The sequence below is a fragment of the Dreissena polymorpha genome, chromosome 3, assembly GCF_020536995.1.
Source record: "Dreissena polymorpha isolate Duluth1 chromosome 3, UMN_Dpol_1.0, whole genome shotgun sequence".
In the NCBI taxonomy this organism is placed as follows: Eukaryota; Metazoa; Mollusca; class Bivalvia; order Myida; family Dreissenidae; genus Dreissena; species Dreissena polymorpha.
In genome coordinates, this window is record NC_068357.1 from 132,002,751 (window position 1) to 132,023,043 (window position 20,293).

At 38.3% G+C, this 20,293-nt stretch overlaps 1 protein-coding gene across 5 annotated transcripts in view; it reads left to right on the forward strand.

Annotated features, from left to right (window-relative positions):
• LOC127871500 (protein SCAF11-like) overlaps positions 1-20,293 on the forward strand; it is a 43,966-nt gene that overhangs the window by 20,242 nt on the left and 3,431 nt on the right. For all 5 annotated transcript variants that reach the window (XM_052414488.1, XM_052414489.1, XM_052414490.1 and 2 more), the window contains 7 exons: positions 3,381-3,544; positions 4,848-5,129; positions 8,410-8,627; positions 8,858-8,962; positions 9,509-9,666; positions 12,149-16,209; positions 19,455-19,583. In XM_052414488.1, coding sequence (XP_052270448.1) covers positions 3,381-3,544; positions 4,848-5,129; positions 8,410-8,627; positions 8,858-8,962; positions 9,509-9,666; positions 12,149-16,209; positions 19,455-19,583 — 5,117 coding nt within the window. The remainder of the gene's footprint in view (positions 1-3,380; positions 3,545-4,847; positions 5,130-8,409; positions 8,628-8,857; positions 8,963-9,508; positions 9,667-12,148; positions 16,210-19,454; positions 19,584-20,293) is intronic.

Consider the following 20,293-nt stretch of genomic DNA (forward strand, 5'->3'; position numbering starts at 1 on the left):
AACTTGGTCAGAAGCTTTGTCCCAATGAAATCTCGGCTGAGTTCGAAACTGGGTTGTGCCGGGTCAAAAACTAGGTTACTAGGCAGGCTTCCTGAAAAGTCCCAAAAGGTGCCTGTCAACAGGACAGGCTGCTGGAAAAGTTTGCCTGTCCGGACAAAAATTCACCTGTCCGAACAGCGTGAGTTTATAACTGAAGAATTTAGTAAAGATTAACTCATATTTATTACAAACAATGCGCAGCCTGTGTTTCAGTACACTTGATAGAGATCGGTTTTTTCTAGTGGTGACATCTCCTTTGCCTTCTTGGCTGTTCCGGCGTGGCTGTGTGGGATTGATTTTTCATGGTCAATTATCGCTGATATCCTAAAATTACAACATCCGACAACGAATGGATTTGTTGACTTGCATCGCATTTGATCGTGTTTACATATGTCACAAACCATTTTGTTACTTGACTCTTCATAATGAAGCCAACTTCAGTCGGTCATCCACTTAGTTTGAAAAGTTCTGTTAACTCGCTTGGCTTCATAATCTTTCAATTTTTGTTTTTTTTCTTCATCTGTAAGTTTTCTTATATGGCTAGGTTGAGCACCATCGAAGTACGTTAGCAACGACATTTTGTTCATGTGTAGTTTTTTGTTACAACCTTTGTAAATGGATAGATGGTAATAATCGGACCAATCAAATTGACGTTCTCAAAAAAACAAAACAAAGGGAGAGCACTCCTAAGAACTAGTGACGCGATAGTGTTCTTAATTACAAAAAGGCTCAAAACTAACGATAAAAGTTATTCTAATTGGGTGTTATAGTTCTTTTGGCTAGTATGACTTTTCGTATTAAGTCATTTTTTTGCCTGTCACAAGGACCGGCGATATTAGAAACTTCGCCGGACCGTAAAGAATTTTGCCAGACAAGAAAAACGTTTGAACACTGTAGAAGTCACATTTCATGTCCAATCTTCATGTAACTTTGTAAAAATGTTTTAATTATATCTTGATTGAGTTCAAAAGTGGTTCTGATCCGTTGAAAAACATGGCCGCAAGTGGGCAGGGCAGTTTTCCTTATTTGGCCGTAGAGAAACCTTGTAAACACTCTAGAAGTCACAATTTTTGCCCAATCATCATGAAAGTTGGTCAAAACATTGGTTCAATTGATGTCTCGGATGAGTTCGAAAATGGTTGAGATTGGTGAAAAAACATGGCCGCCAGTGGGCGGGGCATTTTTCTCTATATGCATATAGTGGCAGTTTTCCCTATTTGGCTAGAGAGAAACCTTGAAAACACTCTAAAAGTCACAATTTTTGCCCAATCATCATGAAAGTAAATCAGTGAAAAAACATGGCGGCCAGTGGGCGGGGCATTTTTCTCTATATGTTTATAGTGATAACATGTGAACACAGTAGAAGTCACATTTTTGGCCCTATTTTCATGAAATTTGCTCAGAACATTTGCTTCCTTTATACAAGAGTTGAGTTCAAAAATGGTTCCGATCAGTTGAATAATAGGCTGCTGGGAGGGGGGCAGTTTTCTCACCAGGCCCCCCCCCCCCCCCTCCCCCCCCTTTGAAGAAGAGGGGGTATATTGTTTTGCTCATGTCGATCCGTCCGTCCACCAGATGGTTTCCGGATGATAACTCAAGAGCGCTTATGCCAAGGATCATGAAACTTCATAGATACATTGATCAAGACTCGCAGATGACCCCTATTGTTTTTCAGGTCACTAGGTCAAAGGTCAACGTCATGATGACCCGAAATAGTAAAATGGTTTCCAGATGATAACTCAAGAACGCTTATGCCTAGGATTATGAAACTTCATAGATACATTGATCATGACTCGCAGATGACCCCTATTGATTTTCAGGTAACTAGCTCAAAGGTCAAGGTCACTGTGATCCAAAGCAGTAAAATGGTTTCCGGATGATAACTCAAGAACGCTTATGCCTAGGATCATGAAACTTCATAGATACATTGAACATGACTTGCAGATAATCCCTTTTGATTTTCTGGTCACTAGGTCAAAGGTCAAGGACATGGTGACCCGAAATAGTAAAATGGTTTCCTGATGATAACTTAAGAACGCTTATGCCTAGGATCAAGAAACTTCTTAGGTACATTGATCATGACTCGAAGATGACCCCTATTTATTTTCAGGTCACAAGGTCAAAGGTCAAGGTCATGGTGACCTGAAATAGTAAAATGGTTTCTGGATGATAACTCAAGAACGCTTATTCCTAGGTTCATGAAACTTCATAGGTATATTGATCATGACTCGCAGATGACCCCTATTGATTATCAGGTCAAAGGTCAAGGTCACAGGGCCAAAAAATGTTTTCACACAATGTCTGTCAAGGTAAACTTAGAAAAATGGTTTCCGGATGATAACTCAAGCATGCTTTCGCCTAGGATCATGAAACTTCATAGGTACATTGATCATGACTTGCAGATGAAATAATGATGAAACTTGACCAGGATGTTTGTCTGGACAATATCTAGGTCAAGTTTGACATTTGGTAAAGATTGAATGAACCGACTCCTCTCAGGTGAGCGAACTAGGGCCATCTTGGCCCTCTTGTTATTATTTAATTATGGGTAAAAATGAACGTTTTGATATAACTGAATTATGCATAAAATGCACAATTTCCAGGAGGATGACATCAGATTTTTAGCTTGGCTGTTTTCGGAGAAAACCCGAGGTATTGTCATAGCCAGCGCGTCCTCAGCCGTCCGCCATAGGCGTCGTGCTAAAACCTTAACATTGGCTCTAAAATCAAAGTGCTTCCAGCTACAACTTCGAAACTTCATATGTAGATGCACCTTGATGAGTTCAAAATGCGCCACCCAGTTTTGGGTCACTAGGTCAAAGGTCAATGTCACTGTGACCTCTTAAAAAAATAAAATCTGACAAGCTTTCGCAGCCAAGTGTTGGCACCGTTATGCGGTGCTCTTGTTAATCAAAAGTCTCAGACGTAAGTGTCCGCGACTTTATGGTGAACAAGTTCACATAACGGACTGATTAGTGTGCTTAGTATAAAAAAGCAAATGACATTATCGATTGATGTCGACACAGGGTTATTCAGGCATTACTAATTCACAACCACGCGAATCTTTGCTGCCTTGGGACCGAACTCAGACACAGTGGCTTAGAAGTTTGGTCGAGGCGCAATTAAGATGTTATCAATAGGATTGCATGGCAGCTGTTGCCTTTGCAAAGGGCAGAGTGGCACTTAAGAAAGGCGGCGTTGTGCAGTGCCACGCTAAAAGGGCATGGAAAACACTAGACTAATATTTACTTTAAGTTACAAGACGTGCATTCACAAGTAAGAGTATTAAGGTAAAGATTTTTTTTTAATAATATGAACAAAATAATGTTTTAAACTTTCAGCAAATGAAGATGAACAGGATGCTGATTATGTAATGACAGCCACTGCCCGTCCAAGACGACAAATTGGTCGTACAATGGCCTTGCAGAGAGTACGACATGTAATAGCCGAGATCCGTGTGGCTAGAACACGCAGGCTGCAACAACTCGATACATCCTCAGAAGAAGTGAGATTTTTACCTAAAAATGCTTACACAATTTACTCACTTGAGCTTCTTGTGTCAACAATATGCCCTTTGTTTTGCAGTGTGCTAATTGTCTAAAAGCGCACATTTGTATGCCCCAACAAGGTGGGAGGTGCTAAGAATTGCACTTGGCTGTCAGTCTGTCATACTATCTTGAAGTTTGTTTTTTATACGCCCGTTTTAAAAATGGGACGTATAATAGTTTCACCCTTGGTGGGCGGGCGGTGGGCGGCGTCCACAGCAGTGTCCACTCTCTAATTCAAATAGTTTTCATCCGATCTTCACCAAACTTGGTATAAAGTTGTGTCTAGACAATGTCTAGGTCAAGTTCGTATATGGGTCATGCTGGGTAAAAAACTAGTTCACGGGGTCACTTAGTGCATTTCAAGGATTAAGCATGGTGTTCCCTCTCTTATTGAAGTAGTTTTCATCCGATCTTCACCAAATTTGGTCAGAAGTTGTGTCTAGATGATATGTGGGTCAAGTTCAAATATGGGTCATGCAGGGTCAAAAACGAGGTCACTTAGTGCATTTCAAGCATTTAGTATGGTGTCCGCTCTCTAATTGAAGTAGTTTTCATCCGATTTTCACCTTATTTGGTCAGAAGTTGTGTCTAGATGATATGTAGGTCAAGTTCGAATTTGGGTCATGCAGGGTCAAAAACGAGGTCATGAGGTTACTGAGTGCATTTCAAGCATTAAGCATGGTGTCCGCTCTCTTATTGAAGTAGTTTTCATCCGATCTTCACTTAATTTGGTCAGAAGTTGTGTCTAGATGATATGTAGGTCATGTTCGAATATTGGTCATGTTGGGTCAAAAACGAGATCACAATGTCACTTAGTGCATTTCAAGCATTTAGCAGAATGTCCGCTCTCTAATTGTATCTAGGTCAAGTTCAAATATGGGTCATGCCGGTTCAATAACTAGGTCTCGAGGTCACTTTATGCATTTCAAGCATTAAGCATGGTGTCCGCTCTCTAATTGAAGTAGTTTTCATCTGATCTTCACCGAATTTAGTCAGATGTTACGTCTAAATGATATCTAGGTCAAGTTCAAATATGGGTCATGCCGGGTCAATAACTAGGTCTCAAGGTCACTTGGTGCATTTCAAGCATTGAGCATGGTGACCAAAACCTTCGAACGGGCGTATCTTGTGACAGTTTAGCACTCTTGGTCATGGGTACATCTAGCTTAGGAAGATGTCCCTGTTATCTATGCATTTGGAAACTGTAGTTTTATATGTTGTTTTTTTCAAGATAAGTCATGAATATATTTTTCACTGAAGGAAATCACTGATGTAGCGGTCAAAGCAGGGCCATCTCAACATCCTGCAAAGAAATCTACACCAAAGAAGCCACCTAGGAAACGAAGAACTACTAAAAAAAAGAGGAAAGCAAAAAGGAAAAGGGTAACAAAGCGGAAGACTAACAAAAAAAAAGCTGCTGCCGCAAAAAAGAGTGCTGACACCTCAAACACTTCAACTGTCTCAACAACAAAAAAGAGAAGAAGAAAAAGGAAAAGGAGAACTAAAGGAAAGGGCAAAGGGAGAAAAAGAAAGTCTGTTAAGGTAAATACTTATTGTAAAAAAAGTCTATTAAGGGTAACATTTACTATGGGAAAGGCAAAAAGTATTGATTAAATGGTTTAAAATAAGGAAGTCAGTTAAACTAAAATATTTGTGTTTCTTTGCTCCATATTGGTCAACCTAGAATAATTTCTTCTACCCAAAAAAATTGATGTACCAAGAAACAAGTTGTGGTGTCTGCTTACAGAAAGCTCAATATAGCAGTTCCAAATGATTGCATGTGAGCACATGTGCATAAATTTTGAAACTGAGCTTGTCCAGATAGTAACTTTGCTAAATGAACCTTATCACAGGTTAAAACTTGCCATAATACAGCTTGATCTTGCTGCAACTTCATTATTTATCATGCAATTTTTAACCAGGTTTTCCGAAGGAAAAAACTGGTTATTAGATTGGCGAATGCGGGCGGGCTGGCTGGCTGGCTGGCTGGCGGGCGGGCGGGCGGAACAAGCTTGTCCGGGCCATAACTATGTCGTTCATTGTCAGATTTTAAAATCATTTGGCACATTTGTTCACCATCATTGGACGGTGTGTCGCGCGAAATAATTACGTCGATATCTCCAAGTTCAAGGTCACACTTTGAGTTCAAAGGTCAAAAATGGCCATAAATGAGCTTGTCCGAGCCATAACTATGTCGTTCATTGTCAGATTTTAAAATCATTTGTTCACCATCATTGGACGGTGTGTCGCGCGAGATAATTACGTCGATATCTCCAAGGTCAAGGTCACACTTTAGTTCAAAGGTAAAAAATGGCCATAAATGAGCTTGTCCTGGCCATAACTATGTCATTCATTGTGAGATTTTAAAATCATTTGGCACATTTGTTCACCATCATGGGACTGTGTGTCGCACGAAAGAATCACGTCAATATCTCCAATGTCAAGGTCGCCACGACTAAAAATAGATTTTTTTAAAAAACAAACTTACAAAGGGGGTTAATTTTGTTTGTTCATTTCAAAAGTTCAGTTTGAGTTTCCTCCCTTTATCAGATTTTTTTTTCACAATGAAAACCTGGTTTTGTGACAATTTTGTCCCTTGTTTATTATTTAGTAGAAATGTTCACAATGTTGCAACTGGGTGTCATATGTAATAACTGTCTCTCCATCTCAAATGTTAAACTCATGTTAAAAGGTCAAAGATTCAATTTGGCCTGAAGAAAGCTTGTTCTAACTGTAATTTCATCAATATAGAAAAGCTATGTTAGGTCTAAGTCAAAGATTAAGGTGAAACATGTGCATGGGTCAGCTAAATGATTACAAAAATGATGGACAATAGCTCATCATGTTGCTGCTTGTCATCTAGTTAGCTCATCTATTTTTTGAAAAAAAAAAATGAGCTATTGTCATCACCTTGGCGTCGGCGTTGGCGTCCGGTTAAGTTTTGCGTTTAGGTCCACATTTCTCAGAAAGTATCAATGCTATTGCATTCAACCTTGGTACACTTACTTACTATCATGAGGGGACTGTGTAGGCAAAGTTAGATAACTCTGGCGTGCATTTTGACAGAATTATGTGCCCTTTTTATACTTAGAAAATTGAAAATTTTGGTTAAGTTTTGTGTTTAGGTCCATTTTATTCCTTAAGTATCAAAGCTATTGCTTTCATACTTGCAACACTTACTAACTATCATAAGGGGACTGTGCAGGCAAAGTAATTTAACTCTGACTGGCATTTTGACAGAATTATGTGCCCTTTTTATACTTAGAAAATTGAAAATTTGGTTAAGTTTTGTGTTTAGGTCCACTTTATTCCTACAGTATCAAAGCTATTGCTTTCATACTTGCAACACTTATTAACTATCATAAGGGGACTGTGCAGGCAAAGTTATGTAACTCTGACTGGCATTTGGACAGAATTATGGGCCCTTTATACTTAGAAAATTGAAAATTTGGTTAAGTTTTGTGTTTTGGTCCACTTTACCCCTAAAGTATCATAGATATTGCTTTCATACTTGGAACACTCGCAAACTATCATAAGGATACAGTAAAAGGACAAGTTGCATAACTCTAACTCTGGTTGTCATTTTTACGGAATTATGGCCCTTTTTTGACTTAGTAACTTTGAATATATGGTTAAATTTTGTGTTTCGATCCACTTTACTTCTAAAGTATCAAGGCTATTGCTTTCAAACTTCAAATACTTTCATGCTATCATGAGGTTACTGTACCTGGCAAGTTGAATTTTACCTTGACCTTTGAATGACCTTGACTCTAAAGGTCAAATTATTAAATTTTGCTAAAATTGCCATAACTTCTTTATTTATGATTAGATTTGATTGATACTTTGACAAAACTACTCTTACCTGACAAACCACAATAGACTTCACCCAAACCATCCCCCATGCCCTCCCCCCTCCGAATCCCCCCCCCCCCCCCTAATTTTTTTTGTTTACTTTTTTTTTTTTATGTTTGAAATACAGTCCAACCATCGCACCCAAGAATCCCCCCCCACCCCATCCCCCCTAACCCCCTCCCCCCCGAATCCCCCCCCTAATTTTTTTATTTTTTAGATCATCTCACAAATGACCACCACACCCTCACCTCACAAATGACCACCACACCCTCACACTATACCCCCCCCCCCCCCCACCCCCCCCAATTTTTTTTTTTTTTTTGTAAACGGTTAAAAAAACACAAATATTTATTTTTCTTATTTTATGTTTGCAATACCGTCCAACCATCACAACCAAGAATCCCCCCCCACCCCCCCCCACCCCCCCCCAGCCCTGATTTTTTTTTTCCCTTTTTTTTATTCGCATTTTTGGAGGACAATGTAATAAATGTCCACACCCCCACACTATACACCCCTCTTCACTCCACCCCTCCCTCCTTTGTGATTGTAAATGAAAGTCCCTTCACCTTTAAAAAGAAAATAGATGAGCGGTCTGCCCCCGCAAGGCGGTGCTCTTGTTCATTTTATTTGTAAGTCAGGTTTTGAAACCTGGCAATGCACCGTTTATGTTTGCTTGTAAACTATTACAAAAACGGACACAAACAATTCCAGTTCAAGCGTTTATAAACATATATAGGCATTGGCTACAGGATGGGTTACAAAGACTAATTATATTTTATCCTTATGGTAAATTAAATGGTTGATTATCATACCAATTTGTTTCCAGGTCCAAAGTAATTGTTCATAAGAAGAAAACATTTGGCGCTCACATTTTTTGAAAGATAAAATGGGACATGACATGAAAAGTAGAGCAAATTGGTGTGACAAGTGATTGTACTTGACAATAAAATGTTCCCTTGCAATTTTACAGAGAACAAAAAGAACTTCTCGAGCAGCTAGACAAGGTGTTGTGACAACAGTGAAAAGTCGTATAGCAGGTGCACTTGGTCTCAGTGAGCCCCCAACGGGCAGGACAATTCCCATGCAGAAAATGAAGTTGGAGAAATCAATAGATGGAAAGAGGGCTGATATTGGAGCTTCCTCTCTTTCTATATTTGGGCATAGAGAAGAACTGCTGCATTTTGAGGAGTGAGTGTTTAATTGCTCAGATTACTTTCTCTATATATATTTATTGAATATTAGATTCTTGTAATATGATTCAATTATAATAGTCGTTTAGTCATGGTCCCACTAATAATCTAAAAATGATACAATTTTTAATGTTTCTTATAAGTTGCTTAAAATATTTTACTAATTGGCAATTAGATAAACAGTTCACCATATTATTTTGCTTTCATTTGACTTTGTTTCTATTGCAGTGAAATTGTATCAAGGGAAAGCAATACACATACAGCAACTGTGCCCAGTAGATACTCCAACCGTTCTTTATCTACTTATAAACCAATAGGCAGGGTGCCTATTGTGTAAGTTGAGAATGAATTTGACACAGAAAATAAAAAATAAAAACTTGTCTGTAGTTTTTGTGTTATTTCCCTTGCTTTGAACATGCATGCATTGCCAACTACTTAAAAACTGCATGATTCTATTGCCCTTATGCATTAAGTGAAAACAAACATGTTTCAGTATAACTGTTTTTGTCCATAGTTTCAGAAAGGGAGCTCGTAGACTATTATTATGTTGGTACATGCATGGTGAAATCTTGTATATTATGAATTGGTAAAGTTATTTGTACCATACTTCATCTTGTTAAACAGGGCGTGTATTAGTTGAATTTGTATTTTAATTATATAAGTTTATAAGCATACACATTTTTACCAGATTTTCTTGTTACATTCACATTTTCAGGAGTTACTTATATTCCAGTCTTCAGAATTTAAGTTAAGTATAATTATCGGCTAAACATAGAAAAGCAGAACACACCTGACATCAGAAAATGTCATTTGCAATAGATCATATATGAGCAAAAATAACATTTGAATTAACGTATAATTATTTGTTTACTTTTACAGAGCCCATAAGAAGCCAAAGGGTTGCCCAGTTGTCCCAGCGGCCAGTCAGCCCAGCAGCATTGGGGCCTCAGGGGGGCCCCTAGATCTTCTGGGAGCAATCATGGAGGGCCAGAACAGGCTGCAGCTAAGCAGCAAACAGGTCACCATTCAGAGAGATGGTAAGGAACTCTGTGTTTGTTGGGTCAACTTGGTCCATAAATCAACAGTACTGAGAAACCTTTTATGTTGATATTGTTGTAGGATTTTGTGATACATGTCTTGACTATGCATCCCTTGCTTATGATGCTGAATCTGACAAGGTCATTTTATTGTCCCCTACCAGTTTTACCGAAGGGGACTTGTGGTTTGCTCTCTGTGTGTCTGTCTGTCTGTCTGTGAGTCTGTCTGTCTGTCTGTCACACTTTTCTGGATCCTGCGATAACTTTAAAAGTCTTGAATATTTTTTCATGAAACTTGAAACATGGATAGATGGCAATATGGACATTATGCAGGTCATTTCATTTCGTTCCTACGTCAAAAATTCTGCTTGCTATGGCAACAAATAGACTAGATGGTTTTCTGGATCCTGCGATAACTTTTAAAATTCTTAATATTTTTTAATAAAACTTGCAACATGGATAGATGGCAATATGGACATTATGCACGTCAATTCATTTTGTTCCTATGTCAAAAATTGTGGTTGCTATGGCAACCAAAAATAAATAAAAAACATCTGAAAATGGTGGAATTTCTGACAATGGTGGAGCCGGTAGGGGACCATATTGCTTGACAATAGCCTTGTTTATAAATTTAATGTAACTGAATTTAGATTGCCTTGGCATGAAGTGATCATGGTGAGATACTGGGACTATTCTTTGTCCAATTTTGTGTGGTGTGGTTGTGCATAGTTCACTTAGTTTGACCAATAGGAGAGCCACATTTTTTGGTTATTATGCCCCCTTCAAAGAAGAGGGGGTATATTGTTTTGCTCATGTCGGTCCGTATGTCCATCTGTCCGTCCACCAGATGGTTTCCGGATGATAACTCAAGAACGCTTAGGCCTAGGATCATGAAACTTCATAGGTACATTGATCATGACTCGCAGATGACCCTTATTGATCTTGAGGTCACTAGGTCAAAGGTCAAGGTCTCGGTGACCCAAAATAGTAAAGTGGTTTCCAGATGATAACTCAAGAACGCTTATGCCTAGGATCATGAAACTTCATAGGTACAATGATCATGACTTGCAGATGACCTCTATTGATTTTCAGGTCACTAGGTCAAAGGTAATGGTCACAGTGACCGAAATAGTAAAATGGTTTCCGGATGATAACGCAAGAACGCTAATGCCTAGGATCATGAAACTTCATAGATACATTGGTCATGACTCGCAGATGACCCCTATTGATTTTCAGGTCACTAGGTCAAAGGTCATGGTCACAGTGACCCGAAATAGTAAAATGGTTTCTGGATGATAACTCAAGAACGTTTATGCCTAGGATCATGAAACTTCATAGGTTCATTGATCATGACTCGCAGATGACCCCTATTGACTTTCAGGTGACTAGGGCAAATGTCACGGTGACCCGAAATAGTTAAATGGTTTCCAGATGATAACTCAAGAACGCTTTTTTTATGCCCAGGATCATGAAACTTCATAGGTACATTGATCATGATTCGCAGATGACCCCTAATGATTTTCAGGTCACTAGGTCAAAGGTCAAGGTCATGGTGTCTCAACTTAGAAAAATGGTTTCTGGATGATAACTCAAGAACGCTTACGCCTAGGATCATGAAACTTCATAGGTACATTGATCATGACTTGCAGATTGCCCCTATTGACTTTCAGGTCACTAGGTCAAAGGTCAAGGTCATTGTGACTTGACACAGTAAAATGGTTTCCGGATGATAACACAAGAAAGCTTACGCCTAGGATCATGAAACTTCATAGGTACATTGATCATAACTCGCAGATGACCTCTATTGATTTTCAGGTCACTAGGTCAAAGGTCAAGGTTACAGTGGCAAAAAACGTATTCACACAATGGCTGCCACTACAACTGACAGCCCATATTGGGGGCATGCATTTTTTTACAAACAGCCCTTGTTTTTGATAAAACTTTGACAGAATGCTAATCTTGACGAATGATTCTGTGTCATAGGTGTTCAAAAACTAGGTCACAAGGTCTTTTTATGGAACTTTTTGTCACCTCTAGAAGCCACATTTATGACTCAATCTTGATGTAAGTTAATCTTGACACTATAGTATTTAGGAAAAAATCAAATGTGCATTAAATAATAAGGTCACCAGGTCATATTTGAGGAAAATGGTGTAACCATGCTAGACGCCACAGTTATAGCTCAATCTGGATAAAACATGGTCAAAATGTTTATTTTTGGGGTAAAAAAAGGTAAATAAAACTAGGTCTTGTGTGCAATGAAGTTAGGTGAGCATGTAGGGTCATCATAAACCTTTTGTTAATATAAGTTCTTATATGATTACACAAATAAGTTCTGCAAACTCATCAGTGTAATAATTTCAAATTTGATTGCTAAGTTAACTCAAAATCATTTATTTTCTTTAAGACTTAAGTTTTGCCTACTCATGTATTGTCCACTTGGCATTATCAATTGTTATGCAAGTCATTTGTTTCTTTTAAGGATCCCTAGTAAAAAATACTGCCGAGCCAGTGAGCATTTCAACAGCAGATGGTTCTTCAAAGAGTCACTTCAAGTCATCCTTTACAGCTGTGCAGAAAAATGTTGACAAGAAGACATCCGTGCTGTCTTCATTGGTGAAACAGAAGAGTGAAACTGATGAATATGATCCTGCTCATCCTACCGATGAATGGGAGGATGATGTAGACAAAAAAGATATACCTGCAAGTACAGAAGATGTTTATGATCCAGCCCATCCAACAGACGATATCAGTTCGGAGGAAGAAAACGATGTTAAAACTGAAGAATGCAATCAAATGTCAAGTTTAAATATAGAAAATACTAAAGACAAAAATAATGTGGCATGTTTAAGTGTTGAAAACACAAGTTCTAGTAACGAGGCTAACTCTAGTTCTAGTAACGATACAAGTAATCATGTGTTTGAATTAAGTAAGCAAAACAAACATAAAGAAAATGTTAAAGCAATTGAAATTGAACAAAATGAAAGAATTAAAGACGAAAAGTTATTTGATGATGAACCTAATAAAAAGTTGGCAACAAATAATAATCCTAAATCAGAAAATAAGGTTGTAATATTGAATACTGAACCAATAAACACGCGAGTCTCACCGTCAAAGCCTGTTTCATCAAAAGCCCAAATATCACCAAGTGTTAAAATTACTGAAAGCACAAAGAAGTTCCCAGCCAAACCATTTGAAATCAATAGAAAAGCCTTGTTTGAAAAGAAAAGACTATATGGTGGCAATGAGGATTTTTCAGAAGATGTAGACTTTTGTGAAGGTGCTTTTCCAGAATCAAGAGAAGTTGATGCTAGAGCAATTGAAGAAGCATTTAAGGGAACATTGAAATCTAAGCAGTCAGATTCTAAATTGACTGAAGATATGTCTTCAAAAACAGTTGAAATTGATAAAAATACCAAAACTGAAGAAATTAAAGAAGAATCTTCCGTTATAAAATCATGTGAAACAAAGCATACAGACATTACTAAGAATGCAGATGTTGAACCTTTGAAAGTAGATGAAAGTAAAGATAAAGCTTTGAAAGCTTTAGATAAAGAACAAGAATCAGGTGCTAAACCACAGAAGGACATTAAATCCAAAAAAGTAAAAGAAAAGGATGCTGAAATTCATATTCCTGTAAATATAAATCTGTTAGAAAAGGATGAAAAGAAGTCACCAAACAAGAAAATGACTGTAAGTGATAGGTTTAAAAAAATAAGTAAGGAATCTAATTTGAAAGCAAAGGATCTGGAGGAAGAAGACCCAATTCATGAAATGCGAAAACTTGATAAAGAATTAGACTTTGAATTGGGTGATTCTGATTATGGTAAAAAGAAAGACAAAGAAAACAGAAAATCTAAAAGAAAATTCAGTGCTGAAAATGATGAACTTTACTATGAAAAGAGTTCAGCGAAAAACAGAAGGGAATCCAAAGAATATGGTAAGCAAACTTTTATTGAAATTGAAGATGGCGAAGTTGATGATGATAGTAGAAGGGAAAGGCGTAAAAATGAGAAGAAAAAGAAAAAGCAAAAGGACATTGAAAGTGACATTGATAAGCGAATTGTTATTCAGGTTAGTCAGAATAACGAGGATAGGACTGTATGGGAAGAGGAAGAAAGGAAAGCGCGAAGGAAAAAAGAAAAGGAAGAGAAATCTAAGACACATAAAAAGCACAGAAGTCACAGGACAAGAAGTATATCTGCTGATGCACATAGGCGATCTCGTTCAAGAGATCGGCGAAGATCACGTTCCAGAAATAGGTCTCATAAAAAGAGAAGAGTACGTAGTAGAGATAAAAGTAGATCCAGGTCAGTTGAACGATCTCAAAAGAAAAAGAAGAAAGATAAAGATCGAAGTAGAGAAAAAAGTCCAAATAGAAATAGAAGCAGACACCAGAGTGATAGAAGTCAGGATAGAAGCAGAGAGAGGGAAGATTATGTTCGGGAAAGAGACTTGAGTGTTGAAGATGATATGGAAAAAGTACATCGTAGAAAATTTATCAGAGATCGATCTGTTGAACATGTTGATATATTTGGTCGCTCAAGGAGTCCGTTTGCAAGAAAAGAATTTCTAAAAGAAAAGGAAATAAGTAAAAGACGGGCACATAAAGCAAAGGACGATGAAAATGGTTCTACATCTTTAAAAAAGCTGAAGTATGAGGAAATTTCATCTGATTCAGATAAAATGTCCCCTCATTCAATAGAAAGAATTGAAAAAATAGAAACTGTTTCAAGAATTGAAGTAAAAAAACCAAGTGTTAGGGATTCACCCATATTTGATGAAAATGTTGATAAAGACGAAGATTTTGATGATGAACCCGAAGAGACTGAACAGTTTCAATACACTGATAGGGATGAATATCTTGGCCAGCATAAGAATAAGCAGCAACGACAAAATTTAATTACTATCGGCATTAGTGATGCATCCAAACAACGTGGAAGCACTCTGCGCACCCCTCCTTTGCCTGAACAAATGTCTATACCAACTCCTCCATTACCAACCACAGCTGACTTTACACAGTTCCCTCCCCCGCCACCAGGCCCTCCACCTTCTGGCCCACCTCCTGGCACAGTCATCATTCAGGAAAGGCCTCCTCTGCATCTCCCACCTGGAGGGCCCCCTGGACAAGGAATATTAGGTGAAGGTCCAATCCTGCTACATGGTCCTCCTCCTGTAAATATCAATGTTTTACCACCAGGATTCCACAGGGGACTACCTCCATCTCTTGGTGGTCCCCAGCGACCATTGCTAATGAGTCCTCTTGGACAAGCTATTCCAAGGGTTCAAAGAATGCAAAGTCCAGGTGTGGGCCAGTTTGCCTGGCAGGTAACCAGTTCTGCTGATATGCCTAGTCAGTTTGGTGGTCCTATTGTCTCACCAGGTGTCCGAATGGGTGGTACACAGTTGCTAAACGGACCATTTGATGGTCTTCCCCCACGTCAGTCAGACTCCCCACATAATAGACCCCCAGGTATGCCACATTTCTCATCCATGTCTGTAGGTGGAGCTGGAGATCCACCACAGCTTATCACAATTTCCACAACCACTCCTCCACCCAGTATAGTACAGCTCAGTGAATCACCCAGGAATGTTGTAACTCAGGAGCCCCCTATGATGAACTTAGGACCTGATCCCCGTATACCGCCACCAAGACTTCCTATTCCATTGTTGCCACCTATTTCGGAGCCATCTCTTATGTCGGTCATGGTATCTATGCCCCCACCTCATAGTGGTAGAATGTCTGGTGTTGCAAACAGTCATGAACAGTCATTTACAATGGCTGACACGCCTCCAAATTCAGTTTCTGCTATCCTTGGTCTAGCAAGGATTGGAACTGGAAATTCATCAATGGCATCTGGAAGTCAAGATGTTGCATTTAGTCATTTTGAGAAAATCAGTGCTTTACTAAACACTCAGGCAAAGCTTGCAAAAGGTGGTGAATCTGATGTTAAAAGTAATGGTTCTTCTGCATTGTTTAAAGTCCCATTACCACCTGGATACAAAGCGGGGAAAAATGAAATAGAGACTACAGAAGTTATAGATATGGATATGGGATCTCCAATTGCAGAGGAAGGAAATATTGAACTGCCAGTTTCACCACAGTTTGATAATCTTATTGATAATCCTGAAGATCTCTTGGAAGAGGATTTTAATAAAAAGATGCAGAAACTTAATGAAACACTTTTTCAAAAACTCAAAGATCGTGACACAAAAATTGCTAATGAACGTGACACTAAAATTGCCAATGAACGTGACACTAAAATTGCTAATGAAGACAGTGGAAATGTTCTAGAGAGAAGTGATACTGCAAAGAAAGTGAAAGAATTAAAGGAATCAATGTTAAAAAAAGATTCATCAAAGAAGCCGAAGGATGAAAAGCACAAGAAGCATTCAAAAGAAAATAGACATCACTTACATAGAAGAAAGGAGAAGGAAGAAGCTGAAAAAGACATTACAGAGAAAGCCATGAAAGATGCTCAAAATGACTTGGATGGTCAGGATCTTCCCTCATCAGCTGTTGACATGACTAATAAAGAAAAGGTAGTGAAAATAAAATGTAATGATTACATCATTATATATCTCACACCACTTTTCTAAGCTGAATGCTAATTGAAAGTAGTTAAATGTGTCGAAGGATGATTAAGGTTAAATACTAAATTTAAGAGAATTTCTTATCTGAAACCAACCCTGTCCTGTTTTTTGCTTAATGATTAGGTATATACCATATTTGGTTTAAGTAGTTTTCCAAGGGGCACACATAGCATCTTGAGATATTTTTATTCCTAATAAAGAAATATCTGTGACATTTGTTGAATTTATTAAATAAAACATAAAACAAAACAATTCAATGAAAATATGATCAGAAACAACTGAATTTTGTGATGCAAAGTTAATGGGGGTATATTGGATTTACCATGGAAGTCTGTCGTTTGATGCAAACTTGTCCGACTGTGTTTAATGCATGCAGGCATTGTTCTTTGTGAAGTTACTTCTGTACAATTTTTATGTCTCCCACCACTATAGTGGGGGACATATTGTTTTTGCCCTGTCTGTTGGTTTGTGTGTTTGTTTGTTTGCCCCAACTTTAACATTTGCAATAACTTTTGCAATATTGAAGATAGCAACTTGATATTTGGCATGCATGTGTATCTCATGGAGCTGCACATTTTGAGTGGTGAAAGGTCAAGGTCATCCTTCAAGGTCAAAGGTCAAATATATAGCTTCAAAGCGGTGCAAAAGGGGACATAGTGTTTCTGACAAACACATATCTTGTTATGTTCTACATTAAAAATTACAGAAGTTGTTTCCCTTTTTAGCTCATCTATTTTTTGAAAAAAAATTATGAGCTATTGTCATCACCTTGGCGTCGGCGTTGGCGTTGGCGTTGGCGTTGGCGTTGGCGTCGGCGTCCGGTTAAGTTTTGCGTTTAGGTCCACTTTTCTCAGAAAGTATCAATGCTATTGCATTCAAACTTGGTACACTTACTTACTATCATGAGGGGACTAGGCAGGCAAAGTTAGATAACTCTGGCGTGCATTTTGACAGAATTATGTGCCCTTTTTGTACTTAAAAAATTGCAAATTTTGGTTAAGTTTTGCGTTTAGTTCCACTTTTCTCAGTAAGTATCAATGCTATTGCATTCAAACTTGGTACACTTACTTACTATCATGAGGGGACTGGGCAGGCAAAGTTAGATAACTCTGGCATGCATTTTGACAGAATTATGTGCCCTTTTTATACTTAGAAAATTGACAATTTTGGTTAAGTTTTGTGTTTAGGTCCATTTTATTCCTTAAGCATCAAAGCTATTGCTTTCATACTTGCAACACTTACTAACTATCATAAGGGGACTGTGCAGGCAAAGTAATGTAACTCTGACTGGCATTTTGACAGAATTATGTGCCCTTTTTATACTTAGAAAATTGAAAATTTGATTAAGTTTTGTGTTTAGGTCCACTTTATTCCTACAGTATCAAAGCTATTGCTTTCATACTTGCAAGATTTATGAACTATCATAAGGGGACGGTGCAGGCAAAGTTATGTAACTCTGACTGGCATTTGGACGGAATTATGGGCCCTTTATACTTAGAAAATTGAAAATTTGGTTAAGATTTATGTTTTGGTCACTTTACCCCTAAAGTATCATAGATATTGCTTTCATACTTGGAACACTCACAAACTATCATAAGGGTACAGTAAAAGGACAAGTTGCATAACTCTGGTTGTCATTGTTACGGAATTATGGCCCTTTTTTGACTTAGTAACTTTTAATATATGGTTAAATTTTGTGTTTCGATCCACTCGAAGTATCAAGGCTATTGCTTTCAAACTTCAAATACTTACATGCTATCATGAGGTTACTGTACCTGGCAACTTGAATTTTACTTTGACCTTTGAATGACCTTGACTCTCAAGGTCAAATTATTAAATTTTGCTAAAATTGCCATAACTTCTTTATTTATGATTAGATTTGATTGATACTTTGATGAAACTACTCTTACCTGACATACCACAATAGACTTCACCCAAACCATCCCCCGTGCCCTCCCCCCCCTCCCCCCCCCTCCCCCCCCCCCCCTAATTTTTTTTTTTTTTTTTTTTTATAAGATCATCTCACAAATGACCACCACACCCTCACACTATACCCCCACCCCACCCCCCCACCCCCCCCCCCCCAAATTTTTTTTTTGATTTTTTTTTTTTTTTTTTTTTTTTTTTTAAGATCATCTCACAAATTATCACCACACCCTCACACTATACCCCCCCCCCCCCCCCCCCCCCCCCCCCCCCGATTTTTTTTTTTTTTTTTTTTTTTTTTTTTTCGCTTTTTTTGGAAGATAATGTAATAAATGTCCACAACCCCACACTATACACCCCTCTTCACTCCACTCCTCCCTCCTTTGTGATTGAAAATGAGAGTCCCTTCACCTTTAAAAAGAAAATAGATGAGCGGTCTGCACCCGCAAGGCGGTGCTCTTGTTAATCCTTTGTCACAAAGTTGTAAATGGATTATATGAATGCCCTTACTCCATCTGTCCGTCAGCCAGTCTCTGCATAACACATGTCTGCTCCATATCTCAAAAACCTTTTGATGGATTTCCATTAAACTTTCCTTAAATGTTAAGTGCATGGAGATGATGTGAAAAAGAGATGGATCACTGAAGCCAATGCAAGGTCAACTATATAATTGAAGGTCAAAAGTATAAACTTCTTTTTTCATTTGAAGGATTTTCATTAAAAATGGCTAAAATGTTGACTACAATATAGCTTCAGCTCAAAACTTGCCATACCCAGCATCAACTAGATTTTATAGCCTTATGTACCAAAATAACTTCTGAGTCTTTTCTACTTATATTAATGTAAGTAGTATTGATATTGGTGATCTACAAACTTTGTTCAAATCATGCCCCTGGGGTCAGAACTGGCCCCGCCCCTGGGTCCAATATTTCATAGTTTAAACTTACTACAAATTACTAAATGTGGGGGTTTGGGGGTATTTTGTCATTGCTGTGACAAGATATAGTTTAATGTATTCTGTGAATGTCAACCCATGTATACATTTGACCAATGCATACTAGAGGCATTGCTCTCCGGAAGCACCGGCAGCCAGCGATTTCACCGGTTACAGTCCATCAAATATGCCGGTTACTTTCCCCAAAATATCAATTGAAATGGTGCAAATACACCAGTTTTATTGCTTAGTCGCCGGCTACTTTGAAAATATAATTGACTTCTGAAATGTTTCTGGAGAACACTTTAGAGGTTTATTATCTTCTGTGTTTCAGTACTTAAAGAAGCTGCACCTGCAGGAGCGTGTGGTAGAGGAGGTGAAGATGGCAGTGAAGCCTTTCTACTCCAGCAAGCGCATCACCAAGGAGCAGTACAAGGAAATCCTCAGGAAGGCAGTACCCAAGGTAGGGGCAATAGAGCTGTTTAATATTGTATCATTGATTGCAATTTATTGTTGTTTATAGGTCACAACATATATAGCTTGATGAGCTAGCTACACTTTGTATTGGATAGGTTTAAATGCTGGATATATTAATGTAGTTAATAGAATGGTCTAATTTTTTATTTATAAGGTATTGCTTTTTATGCCCTCTTCAAAGAAGAGGGGGTATATTGTTTTGCTGGATGTTGGTCGGTCTGTCGGTAGACCTGTTTGTTTCCGATCAATCAGTCCTCAATGGATTGACCAATTGGCTTGATACTTCACATGTGCATTGGCCTTGGACAGTAGATGACCTCTATTGAAATTGGGGTCACTAGCTCAAAGGTCAAGGTCACTGTCACAATAAGTGTGAAAATCATTTCTGACCATTAACTGGTCAACGAATTGACTGATTGGCTTGTTACTTCACATGTGCATTGGCCTTGGACTGTAAATGCCCTCTACAGATATTGGGGTCACATGGTCAAAGGTCAAGGTCACTGTCTGATTAAGTGTCAAAATCGTTTCTGATCAATAACTTGTCAACCAATTGACCGATTGGCTTGATACTTCCCATGCCCATTGGCCTTGGAAAGTACATGTAGATGACCGCTTTTAAATTGGGTTAACTAGGTCAAAGGTCAAGGTCACTGTAACAATAAGTGTGAACATCATCTCCAATCAATAACTCGT